At 37.5% G+C, this 13,001-nt stretch overlaps 1 protein-coding gene across 1 annotated transcript in view; it reads right to left on the bottom strand.

Moving 5' to 3' along the window:
- Positions 1 to 7,410: 7,410 nt before the first annotated feature.
- LOC144967430 (dehydrogenase/reductase SDR family member 6-like) overlaps positions 7,411 to 13,001 on the bottom strand; it is a 22,113-nt gene continuing 16,522 nt past the window's right edge. The window contains exons 9-10 of the mRNA XM_078904621.1: positions 12,470 to 12,562; positions 7,411 to 9,157 (exon numbers count right to left, since the gene is read on the bottom strand). Of these exons, the coding sequence (XP_078760747.1) occupies positions 9,104 to 9,157; positions 12,470 to 12,562 (147 nt within the window). The 3' untranslated portion in view covers positions 7,411 to 9,103. The remainder of the gene's footprint in view (positions 9,158 to 12,469; positions 12,563 to 13,001) is intronic.

The following is a 13,001-nucleotide window of genomic DNA, read 5'->3' on the forward strand; positions in this document are numbered from 1 at the left end:
CAAAATATTAGAATTTAATTCAATTCACAAAGGTTCATTTTTAGGCAATTGCCAATATAACTTGTACAAGAATAGAGTATTTCCAATCAACAAATTAAATTAGTAAAATCAATAATAAAGCAAAACAAACAATAATGATAATAATAATAATTGAGCTTTTATATGGCGCAATATCCACTAAACCTGCTCAAAGCGCTTTACAATGGGTCCCTGGCCAACAGCAACACGTAACATTTAGAACTGGACATGACGCCTGTTAGGCGATATTACAAATTTTTGTTTGGACAAAGACAACGCTGTTAACGGCCAGGTACTCGTTTACACCTGAGTACGGTGAGAGAATGTGAGTAAAGAGCCTTCTCCAAGGACTCAACTATGCGCCGAACGCGAGGCTCGAACCCAGGACCTTCCGATCCGAAAGCGAGTGTCATACCACTAGACCACATAGCCGCACAAATTAAATTAGTAAAATCAATAATAAAGCAAAACAAACAATAATGATAATATAATAATAATAATAATAATATATATAATAATAATAATAATAATTAATAATATAATAATAATAATAATAATAATATAATAATAATAATAATAATATAATAATAATATAATAAATAATATAATAATAATAATAATAAATAATAATAATAATAATAATAATAATAATAATAATAATAATAAATAATAATAATAATAATAATAATAATAAATAATAATAATAATAATAATAATAATAATAATAATAATAATAATAATAATAATAATAATAATAATAATAATAATAATAATAATAATAATAATAATAATAATAATAATAATAATATATAATAATAATAATAATAATAATAATAATAATAATAATAATAATAATAATAATAATAATAATAATAATAATAATAATAATAAAATAATAATAATAATAATAATAATAATAATAATAATAATAATAATAATAATAATAATAATAATAATAATAATAATATAATAATAATTTAATAATAATATAATAATAATAATAATAATAATAATAATAATAATAATAATAAAATAATAATTAATAATAATAATAATAAATAATAATAATAATAATAATAATAATAATAATAATAATAATAATAATAATATAATAATAATAATAATAATAAATTATTTAAAATGAGATCAATTATAGACCATTTTACTTGTAGATACAGAAACGTTAATTACATTATTGCTACCTTGTGGCGAGAGGTTAAGGCATTGCGCTGTGATCCAGAATGTAAGGATTCGAACCTCGCTTCAGGCATTTTCGTCTTTTTCCTTGGGCAAAATTATTTATCACAATTTGCTCAATTTGAACAACATGGTTGATACCTGTTGACTTCAGGGGTGTGTTTGATGGATTCTCTATATTCCTTTGTGGAATGCCAAGGCGACGATATCTTATGATGCCGCGCGGACGACACAGTTATAGATAGTATGCGCTTGACCATCCGGAAGTATAACGGACCAACACACACAACTGTGTGTAACCAAGAACGTTTATAGTTTGGTTATTACTGATTAGTGAGAAGTACTCATAAACGCGGATGGCAAAAAACAACAACAAAGACCTGAGTGACGTCAACTTCGAACTATCTATATTCTATTATTTCCTTTTAGGTAACCCTCATAGCTCAATCGTAGAGCTCTTGCCTCCGTACTGATTCCGGGTGCAATCGAAATATTTTCTGACACCCCCACTCCCGACCTTCCACTTAAGATTGGTAAGCTGGGACTGTAAATTCTGGCGAAAAGTACTTTGCGATAGAGCAGCGTTCAATCCAAATGGTTTCAAGCAGTTGCAAGACCGTTTAATGCTCAAGAAACCGGGCAAAACTCTCGCTGCATTGCCGTAAGGTTCTGATGGACTGCTCTTTTCTCTTCTTTCTTCAGTCCTCATCCCACAGTGGGTATGGACCACCGATGAAACTTTTCCATCCTCTTCCGTTGTTGACAACGTCACTACCACAATATATCTCATTCGTCTGTAGTGTTTCATTCATTGTTTTTTGATAAAGGGGAAACCCGAAACGTCCAATATATCTGTTTTCGTATATTAAGTTGAAGCTTACATTCAATTTCACATTGTTATTTATCACTGCCGGGTAGACATGTTTAGGGGTTTAGGACCAAAAATCCACACCGCACCTTATCCGATGCAAACCAGTCCCTTCGCTTGTGGGACAGTTACTCTGTCAACTTAGCTCTCTTTGGCGTTTTCATACAAGCCTGATTTGCATTTCTTTATTTACTTTGTCATGTTTGTTTTGTTGTTTTATTATTTCCTTTTTTTCTTTGACTTAATTTGTATTTGCGGCTTTGTGGTCTTGTGATATGACACTCGCTTTCGGATCGGAAGGTCCTGGGTTCGAGCCTCGCTCGGCGCATAGTTGAGTCCTTGGAAAAGGCTCTTTACTCACATTCCCTAACCGTACTCAGGTATAAAATGAGTACCTGGACGTTAACAGCGTTGTCTATGTCGGAAAAAATTGTAATTTCGCCTAACAGGCGTCATGTTTCGTTCTACATGTGTTGCTGTTGGCCAGGGACCCCTTGTAAAGCGCTTTGAACAAGTGTAGTGGATATTGCGCTATATAAAAGCTCATTTTTTTTAAATTTAGCAACAATTCATCCTTTTAGTTCCCGATAAGCTTACTTCACTATTTTTTGCGTCAAATCTTCACTTGGGGTCTTTAAATTACCTTCTTCTCGTATCCTAACTCTGCAAGGTCGAGTGCTAAGAGACAGATAGGACTTGGAACAGCTTTTCTCTAACCTGGGCGGTCAGAGTGTGGCCTTCGTTAACATGTAGCCCGACCGTAGCCTAACTAAAACCATAACCTGACATCGTCGCCATCGTTAACTTATGGCCTGACACTGGAACCTCTAAGACTTAGAGTTTGACGTCATTACTTAAGTTTGTGCAGCGCCAAGTGAGTTGTCGTTCGTAGAGCTCAAGGAAACAAGTGTTTCCATTGGTTGAACTTTTGAATACAACTCACGATTTGTTTTCTTTTGCGACCAACGACTTGTCTTTTGACGTTGTTTGTTTTTTTTTTTTTTTTTTGTCATTGTCAGGCTATAGATAGTATGCAGATGACGTAACTCAGGCCTTTGTTATTGTTTTTGCCATCCGCGTTTGTGAGTTGTTCTCACTAAACTATATTAACCATACTATAAAAGTTCATGGTTACACAGAGTTTGTGTGTTGGTCCGTTATACTTCCGGATGGCAATGTTGTGAACTCCTTGGCCAAGCGCATTCTATCTATAAGCTTCGATGGCTATGCTGACACTGACCAAAAAAAAAACAAAATACGTCAAAAGACAAGGCCAGCCCACCATAAGAAAACCAATCGTGAGGTCATATCCATCATAATATCATTCCATCCAATGGAATCGTTTGGTTCCTTGAGCACTACTAACAACAACTCACTAGACGCTGCACTAACCTTAAAAAGAAAAGGTCTAGTATTAGGCCACAAGTTTACGAAGGCCACGTACGGCCCTGACCATAGCCATCGCTAACTTATAGCCTGACACTGGCCAAAAAATGACGTCAAAAGACAAGTCTTTGGCCACAAAAGAAAACAAATCTTGAGTTGTATTCAGTAGGTCAACAAATGGGATCACTTGTTTCCTTGAGCACTACCAACGACAACTCACTAGATGGTGCAAAAACCTAGAACTAGAACATGACGACATACTATAAGTCCTAGAGGGTTCTAGCGTAGCCATCGTTAAGTAATAGCCTGACACTGAAACCCAAAAAGACTGGCATTTTGACGTCATTATTTGGTTTTTGCACCGCCTTGTGAGTTGTCGTTAGTAGTGCTCATGGAAACAAGTGGTCCCATTGGTTGAACTATTGAATACAACTCACGATTTGTTTTCTTTTGTGGCCAAAGACTGTCATTTAAGTTAACGATGGCTACAGTTCGAGTGTCAGGCAAAAAGATAAGGATGGCTACGAATCGTTTGGGTCCTTGAGCACTACTAACAACAACTCACTAGACGCTGCACTAACCTAAAAAAGAAAAGACCTAGTATTAGGCCACAAGTTTACGAAGGCCACGTACGGCCCTGACCATAGCCATCGCTCACTTATAGATAGAATGCGGATGGCCAAGGAGTTCACAACATTGCCATCCGGAAGTATAACGGACCAACACACAAACTCTGTGTAACCATGAACTTTTATAGGCTGGCTAATACAGTTTAGTGAGAACAACTCACAAACGCGGATGGCAAAAACAATAACAAAGGCCTGAGTTACGTCATCTGCATACTATCTATAGCCTGACATTGACCAAAAAATTATGTCAAAAGACAAGTCTTTGGCCCCAAAAGAAAACAAATCGTGAGATTTATTCAATAGTTCAACCAATGGGATCACCTGTTTCCTTGAGGACTACTAACGACAACTCACTAAGCGGAGGTCATCATGTTTTTACCCCTTGCCAAATCTTTTAATACGTATTTTTCCAGAGTACGGCAGTTAAATCGAAGAGTGTCATTGACCTTGAGCGTTAAGGAGATACTGGCACTATCTAAATAATTTTTACGTTTCCCCTATCACCCCTTCACATTGTTTGATCAGTGTGGTGTTAAATGTTTGAATTGAACTAGAAAACTGTCGTACTCTGGACAAACCAATATTTAAAAATTTGGCCAGAAAACTCGTCCTTCAAATATCGATCGATTTAAATGACCCTCATCTTGGCAAAAAAACTCTCAAACCTGGGACTTCGCGAAGTCTTCCTTGAGTCCCAGTTTCAGAGTTTTTGCCAAGATGAGTGTCATTTAAATCGATCGATATTTGAAGAACGAGTTTTCTGGCCAAATTTTTAAATATTGGTTTTTCCAGAGTACGGCAGAAAACGATCAAAGATAATGGACTTGTGTAACCTCAAGACAAATAAGAGTCAGCAAATATAAATATTACATGTAACTCCAGATCTTGTGTCAGGAGAATTTAGGTCACATGCAGTGTTAACTGCAGTTTTTTGTTGTTGTTTTTTTTTGTTTTTTAAGGGTTTTACGGCGCTTGCAACACATTTAGGTTATATCAGCGCCAGTAAAAAGGAAGAAAATGGGATAGTAAAAAGTTCTAGAATTACAATTAAAGCACCCAAGAAAAAGTAAGACATAGGGGAACTGGGAACAAATAGGGATCAGATGTAGATTCCAAGAGCGTACCACCAATGCACTTAGTTTGAGATCACCTATAAGTCTCATCCAGACATAAGCACAAAATCCAACAAAGAGGAATACACTCAAATGCTTGCAGTATACATTAAAAATAACAAATATAATAACACACAACAGAGAGATGATTTACAAGGAAAAAAATATCATCTCCCAAAACAATAACTATGCATTTGACTGTTTCCCTCCCAGCTAGGACTCCGGCCAGGGTCGGGACAAAACCGAGCAATCTCACACCAAGACAAAGACAGAAAACATGTTGGAAAACAGATATAAGGGGATAGAAGACACGGTAAGTACCTCCCTGCCCACTGTGGAGGTAGGGAACCCCACCCAGAACTGCAGTTTTGGTAATCGCTCTTCTATGAATCCAAAGATTGCGTTTAGGAATTCCAGAGAGGATTCTTGACTATGAGAAAATTTGAAAAAATGGGATAGTCAAAAAAGTTGTAGATTTACAATAAGCTTCAACAGTCGTGACGTCACTTCCCTCGTAATGACGCATAGTAACTTATGCCCCGGTAACGGTAAACCGATTACCCTATCAATATCATATCACTCCGATCTTAAAACTAAATAATTTGAACTGTTTTTGTTGTTTTTTTTTTTTTAATGGTTTTACGGCGCTTGCAACACATTTAGTTTATATCAGCGCCAGTAAAAAGGAAGAAAATGGGATAGTAAAAAATTATAGAATTGCAAATAAAGCACCCAAGAAAAAGTAAGACAAAGGGGATCTGGGAACAAATAGGGATCAGTTATAGATTCCAAGAGCACACCATCAAAGTACTTAGTTTGAGAACACCTATAAGTCTCATCCGGACACAAGCACAAAATCCAACAGAGGAATACACTCAAATGCTTACATTATAAATTCAAAATAACAAATATAATAATACATAACAGAGAGATGATTTACAAGGGAAAAAATATCACCTCCCAAAACAATAACTATGCATTTGACTATTACCCTCCCAGCTAGGACTCCGGCCAGGGCCAGGAAAAAACCAAGTAATCTCATTCCGAGACAAAGACAGAAAGCATGTTGGAAAACAGATATAAGGGGATAGAAGACACAGTATGTAACCCCCCCCCCCCCCCTGCCCACTATGGGAGGTCAGGGACCCCACCCAGATATTTGAACTCAGCAGGTCCAAATTAACAATGTCCACACGTAAACGCCTCAATTTAATGCTTATTAACACAATTTCTTTTTATTTAGTTTTAAGATTGGAGTGATATTTTTAATATTGATGGGTTAAAGCGTTTACCGTTACCGGTAGAACGTTAGGTGTGTAGGGGGTATTAGTAACTGGTTCTAAACTATCGGAACAATGGCGCAGGCCCTTATGAGATACTTCGACGAGCATAAAATTTTATCCAGAGGAGAAAACATTATAAATCTGATCATGTTTTGACTTGTATACATTCTGATCACACGACATGTGAAAAAGTTCTAGCCAGCATGAAGAATAAAAAGTACCGATTTTCATTGTTTGGAACCAAGCTTCTCGTTGCTGGGAGGACGTGATATCAGACTATTGAACCCTATTGAAAGCACACAAGAAAGAGTAAGACAAACGGGAGTGGTTCAAATAGGGACATATGTAGATTCCAGGAGCACACTATCAATGTACTTAGTTTGAGATCACCTAAAAGTCTCATCCAGACACAAACACAACCCTATACTAAATGGATTACACTCAAATGTTTACAAATCGTTATATATTTATAACAATAATTTTAAAAAATGCAACTCACTACATAACAGAAGAGGTGATTTGTAATGAAAAAAAATACCACCTCCCAAAACTATAACTATACATTTGACCGTTACCCTCCCAGTCAAGGACTCCAGTCAAGGACTCCAGTCAAGGACTCCAGTCAAGGACTCCAGTCAAGGACTCCAGTCAAGGACTCCAGTCAAGGACTCCAGTCAAGGACTCCGGCCAGGGCTAGGACAAAGCTGAGTACCTCATTCCAAGACGAAGACAGAAAGCAAATCGGAAAAGATATAAAGGCATAGAAGACATAGCGAGACCTCCTGCCCACAATGGGAGATCAAAGGCCCCACCCAATGAAAAAGACATGAAACTAAAATTTTGAGACTGTTGTCTGAATGCCGTATTTGGTCCTCAGGTTCCTTTATTTTGGATTAAATAAACACTCAAGACAGCCAGAAATCTAAACGCTTTATTTCTATTCTGAATAAATAAACAGCTAAGTGAAAACATAAGAAAACAAGTGTATACACACACACACACACACACACACACACACACACAAACGATATAGATGATGGTTTTATATTGAGCGATTCCTCATCATCATCAACAAATCAGCGTATCTTAATTATATATTTCTTGATATAAAATTGCACCAGGATATAATATAAAATATATTATATGGAAGAATTGGAACATTAGATTGACCGATTTAAATACAAGTTGTTTGGCCGTGTACCCAGCCTTACGTTTCTGTCACATGATAACCGGAAATGTGACATTTGCTGTAACTGTTACTCTGCCGTACTCTGGAAAAAACACATATTTAAACATTTGGCCAGAAAACTCGTCCTTATAATATCGATCGATTTAAATGACCCTCATCTTGCCAAAAGCTCTCAAACCTGGGACTTCGCCGAAGTCCCAGGTTTGAGAGTTTTTGCCAAGATGAGGGTCATTTAAATCGATCGATATTTGAAGGACGAGTTTTCTGGCCAAATTTATAAATATGTGTTTTTTCCAGAGTACGGCAATACTGTTACTTTCACCATTAATGTTACTGTATCTGTAGCTTTAGCTATTATCATAATTTTAATTATTACTGTTATTGTAACTTATACTGATAATGTGACTGTAACTGTTACCAATGTAAACGTGATTACTTTATCAAACATAACGATTTTTCCCACAATTGTAAACAAACCACAGCATCGATTATATAATTTGTAAGAGTTAAGTATCGATGCTTTAGATCGAGTTGATTTTAAATAAGTTACTTCAGACAACAATAAAAATTGATGAATAATTCTTTTTTTTAATCTGGAAGTTTTCAACAAACTAGCACTTCGTGTAATGGTCTTATAATTTTAAATTCAAAATAATCATAAATAGGAAACGTGCCTAGGACTACCAAAAATTTGTAGAAATTTTGCGATATCGCCAAACACAACCCACCATCACCAGTCTTCCTGTCCTAATCCTACGAGTAGGAGTCCTGGTCACACCTCGACTTTAACACCTCTAACACACACACACACACATACACGCACACACACACACACACGCACACACACACACACACACACACACACACAAATCAAATATCTCATTCTCATCTTAAATTTCATAACAATCAGGGGGCCATTCTTTTCATAACATTATGGACCCGTAAGTAACCGTGTTGTACACACGAGTCCGGGCGTGGCCATCGTTAACTTTATAGCCTGACACTGACAAAGAAAAATGACATCAAAAGACAAATCTTTGGCCGCAAAAGAAATCGTGAGTTGTATTCAGTAGTTCAACCAATGGAATCACTTGTTTCCTTGAGCTCTAACGACAACTCACCAGAATCTACACAAACCTAAAATACGACGTCAAACTTTCAGTCTCAGATGGTTCTAGCGTGGCCTTCATGACGTCAAAATGCCAGTCTTTTGCCACAAAAGAAAACAAATCGTGAGTTGTATTCAATAGTTCAACCAATGAAATAACTTGTTTCCATGAGCTCTACTAACGACAACTCACTAGGCGGTGCAAAAACCAAATAATGACGTCAAACTACGGTTCTAGTGTCAGGCTAAATGTTAACAATGGCTACGGTCAGTCTCCATGATCGACACACGAGCCAGGGAGTCTTCCTTCATCTCACAGGCTCCAACCTCCGTCGATGATGAACTCTTGTCCTGTCACGAAATCGGACTGGAAAGATAGAGAAGTTTGGGAAATACAAAACAAACAAAAAAAAAAAAAAAAAAAAAAAAGGGGGGGGGGAGAGAGAGGGGGGGGGGGGGGAGAGAGAGGGGGAGAGAGAGAGAGAGAGAGAGAGAGAGAGAGAGAGAGAGAGAGAGAGAGAGAGAGAGAGTAGTGTTTGAGACGAGAGGGGTGGGTCGAGGAGGGGGAGAGAGAAAGAGAAATAATTCGCAATTTGAAAAAATAAAATAAAATAATAAAAAAATAAATAGGCAAGGAAAAAAAGTAAATAGATAATGAAATGAATAAATAAATAATTTAATTAATTAATTAATTGATCATTAATTGATTAGCAAATATTCCGATGTAATGCGGGATATTACACAGCCGAGATCGATTACACTCATCGGTGGAGTTTTCTAAAAATAGCACATAATTACCCAAATCTGAGAAGGTGAGAAAAGACGGTGGATTATTAGGCGAATGGGATCTGGATCTGTCTGAGACAGGAAAGGATGTGTTTAAAAAGTCAGTCAGAGCCATTCTAAATTCTAAATTGAGCTTTTATATAGAGCGATATCCACTTAACGTGCTCAAAGCGCTTTACAATGGATCCCTGTCCAACAGCAACATTTAACAAGTAAGATGAGACATGACGCCTTTTAGGCGATATTATGATTTGTTTCGGACAGAGACAATGGTGTTAATGGCCAGGTACTCAGTTTACACCTGAGTGCGATGAGAGAATGTGAGTAAATAGCTTTTTCCAAGGACTCAACTATGCGCCGAGCGAGGCTCGAACCTTCCAATCTGATAGCGAGTGTCGTACCACTAAACCATAAAGCCATTAGGCCTATGTAGCAGGAATCATTCCCAGTTTCTACAGCGTGAAACGGACAATAGGAATTGCTTGCTATCCTTTTGATAGGATGATAGTCCATTGCAAAGAGTATGCAGTGACGGATATTGTAAAAAGTGTAAATAGGAAAAGGACACTTCACAGGCGACTAGTGCTGTATGAAATTGAAATTTGGTCCCATGTGGCCTGCTGGTGGAATTAAATGAAACGTTTTGAAGCCGATTGAGCATGGTGATTTCGTGGAGATTATCTACATAGAATATGTGCTTATATTTATATCTATTTACAATCATCCGAAAATAAATTAGCATGAGGGATTAAATTCGGTCCTTTTGTTAGTTTGTGAGGTGACTGCTCTATCAATTGAGCTATCGGGACTACCACCACACACCCTTATACACACATATAGATAGTATGCGCTTGACTAAGAAACTCATAACATTGCCATCCGGAAGTATAACGACCAACACACAAACCTGTGTGTATCCATGAACGTTTATTGTCAGGTTAAGACAGTTCAGTGAGCAGTACTCATAAACGCGGATGGCAAAAACAATAACAAAGACCTGAGTGACGTCATCTTCGAACTATCTATACATACATACATACACACGTACGCAAACAAACACACACACACACACACCACGTACACACACACCAAGTACACACACACCAAGTACACACACACACCACGTTACACACACACCACGTTACACACACACACACCACGTACACACACACACACCACGTACACACACACACACACACATCAGCCCTTTTGCTTGTTGTAAGGTGAGTCCTCTATCAACTGAGCTATCGGGACCACCACCACACACCCTTATACACACATACACATACATACATACACACGTACACAAACAAACACACACACACACACTACGTACACACACACACACACACACATCGGCCCTTTTGCTTGTAAGGTGAGACCTCTATCAACTGAGCTATCGGGACTACCACCACACACCCTTATACACACATACACACATACATACATACACACAATCAAACACACACACACACACCACGTACACACACACACTGCGTTCAAACACACTACGTACACACACACACACACACACACACACATACAACGGCCCTTTTGCTTGTAAGGTGAGACCTCTATCAACTGAGCTATCGTCCCACCACCATCCTTACACACACATACACACGCAAACAAACAAGCACACACACGCATACACGCACACACACACACACACACTACGTACACACACTACGTACACACACTACGTACACACACACACACACATTGGCCCTTTTGCTTGTAAGGCGAGTCCTCTATCAACTGAGCTATCGGGACCACCACCATCCTTACAAACACATACACACGCAAACAAACAAGCACAAACACACATACACACACATACATACATACACACACACACACACACACACACACACACACACACCTGCGAAGACTGCTTCCCGTCTTGTGCCATAAAGTTGAAGTAACTCTACTTTTATTGGGTTTCATTTTTGTTTGTTTATAGATAGTATGCAGATGACGTCAATCAGGCCTTTGTTATTGTTTTTGCCATCCGCGTTTGTGAGTTGTTCTCACTAAACTGTATTAACCAGACTATAAAAGTTCATGGTTACACAGAGTTTGTGTGTTGGTCCGTTATACTTCCGGATGGCAATGTTGTGAACTCCTTGGCCAAGCGCATTCTATTCTATCTATACCTAAATCTCGAGCTGCCTAAATGAGTCAATAGAATGTATAGTAAAATAAAGGGAGTATGTAGAAATGACTCTTATAAAAGATACAAAACAAAGTAAACGACGTTTCTTTTTTTATTTTATTCTTTATTGAGTTTTTATATAGCGCAACATCCACTTAACGTGCTCAAAACGCTTTACAAGGTGTCCCTGGCCAACAGCACCACGTAACATGTTGAACGAAATATGACGCCTGTTACTGTTAGGCGATATTATAAATTTTTTTTCTGACATAGACAACGCTGTTAACGACCAGGTACTCATTTTACACCTGAGTACATGACGCCTGTTAGGCGATATTACGATTTTTTCCGACAGAGACAATGTTGTTATGGCCAGGTACTCATTTTACACCTGAGTACGGTGAGAGAATGTGAGTAAAGAGCCTTTTCCAAGGACTCAACTATGCATCGAGCAAGGCTTGAACCCAGGACCTTCCGATCCGAAAGCGAGTGTCATACCACAAGACCACATAGCCGCATAAAGCCTTTAGCCTTCTTCGGGTAACCAAAAAAAAGAAATATGTTACTCACACACTCGCACACACACATTTTTACCGTCAATGTTTTGAATATATTATTATCTAATGCCAATGTAATATAACATATTTCCTTTCTTGTTTACCTGAAGAATGCTCCTTCTCAATATATCTTTTTCTCCAAAAAAGAGCACCTTTTTTTACCAAGCCCAAGACTACCTACCTCATTGGATGCTAGGTAGACGACAAGTTTAGCTATTTCCTCTGGCGAGGCAAAACGACCCAGCTTTTGTCTGGCCATGAATTGCTTGATCATCTAGAGTATGGACATAAAAAAAAACCAATGTGAAATTAAATGTAAGCTTCAATTTAATTACGAAAACAGATAAAATGGACGTTTCGGGATTACCCTTTATCAACAAAACAGGATGAATGAAACACTACAGATGAATAAGATAATGTGGTAGTGGCGTTGTTAACAATCTCATTCATCAATAATGTTTCATTCATCATGTTTTGAAACCCGAAACGTCCATTTTGTCTGTTTTCGTAATTAAATTGAAACTTGGGTTAGTCTTCCATTGGAATAGACCCTAGAGACAAATTTCCCCTAAGTGATGAATAAAGGAAATTTTATTTTTTTAAATTCATTTCCTCTTCTTCATCTTCTATAATACCACCGACCACTACCTACACCATCAACGCCACCACCATCATCATCATCATCATAAACAACGTTTCGATTAAACACGACA

The sequence above is a fragment of the Berghia stephanieae genome, chromosome 3, assembly GCF_034508935.2.
Source record: "Berghia stephanieae isolate SIO BIC M18660-M18661 chromosome 3, UCSD_Bste_1.3, whole genome shotgun sequence".
NCBI lineage: Eukaryota > Metazoa > Mollusca > Gastropoda > Nudibranchia > Aeolidiidae > Berghia > Berghia stephanieae.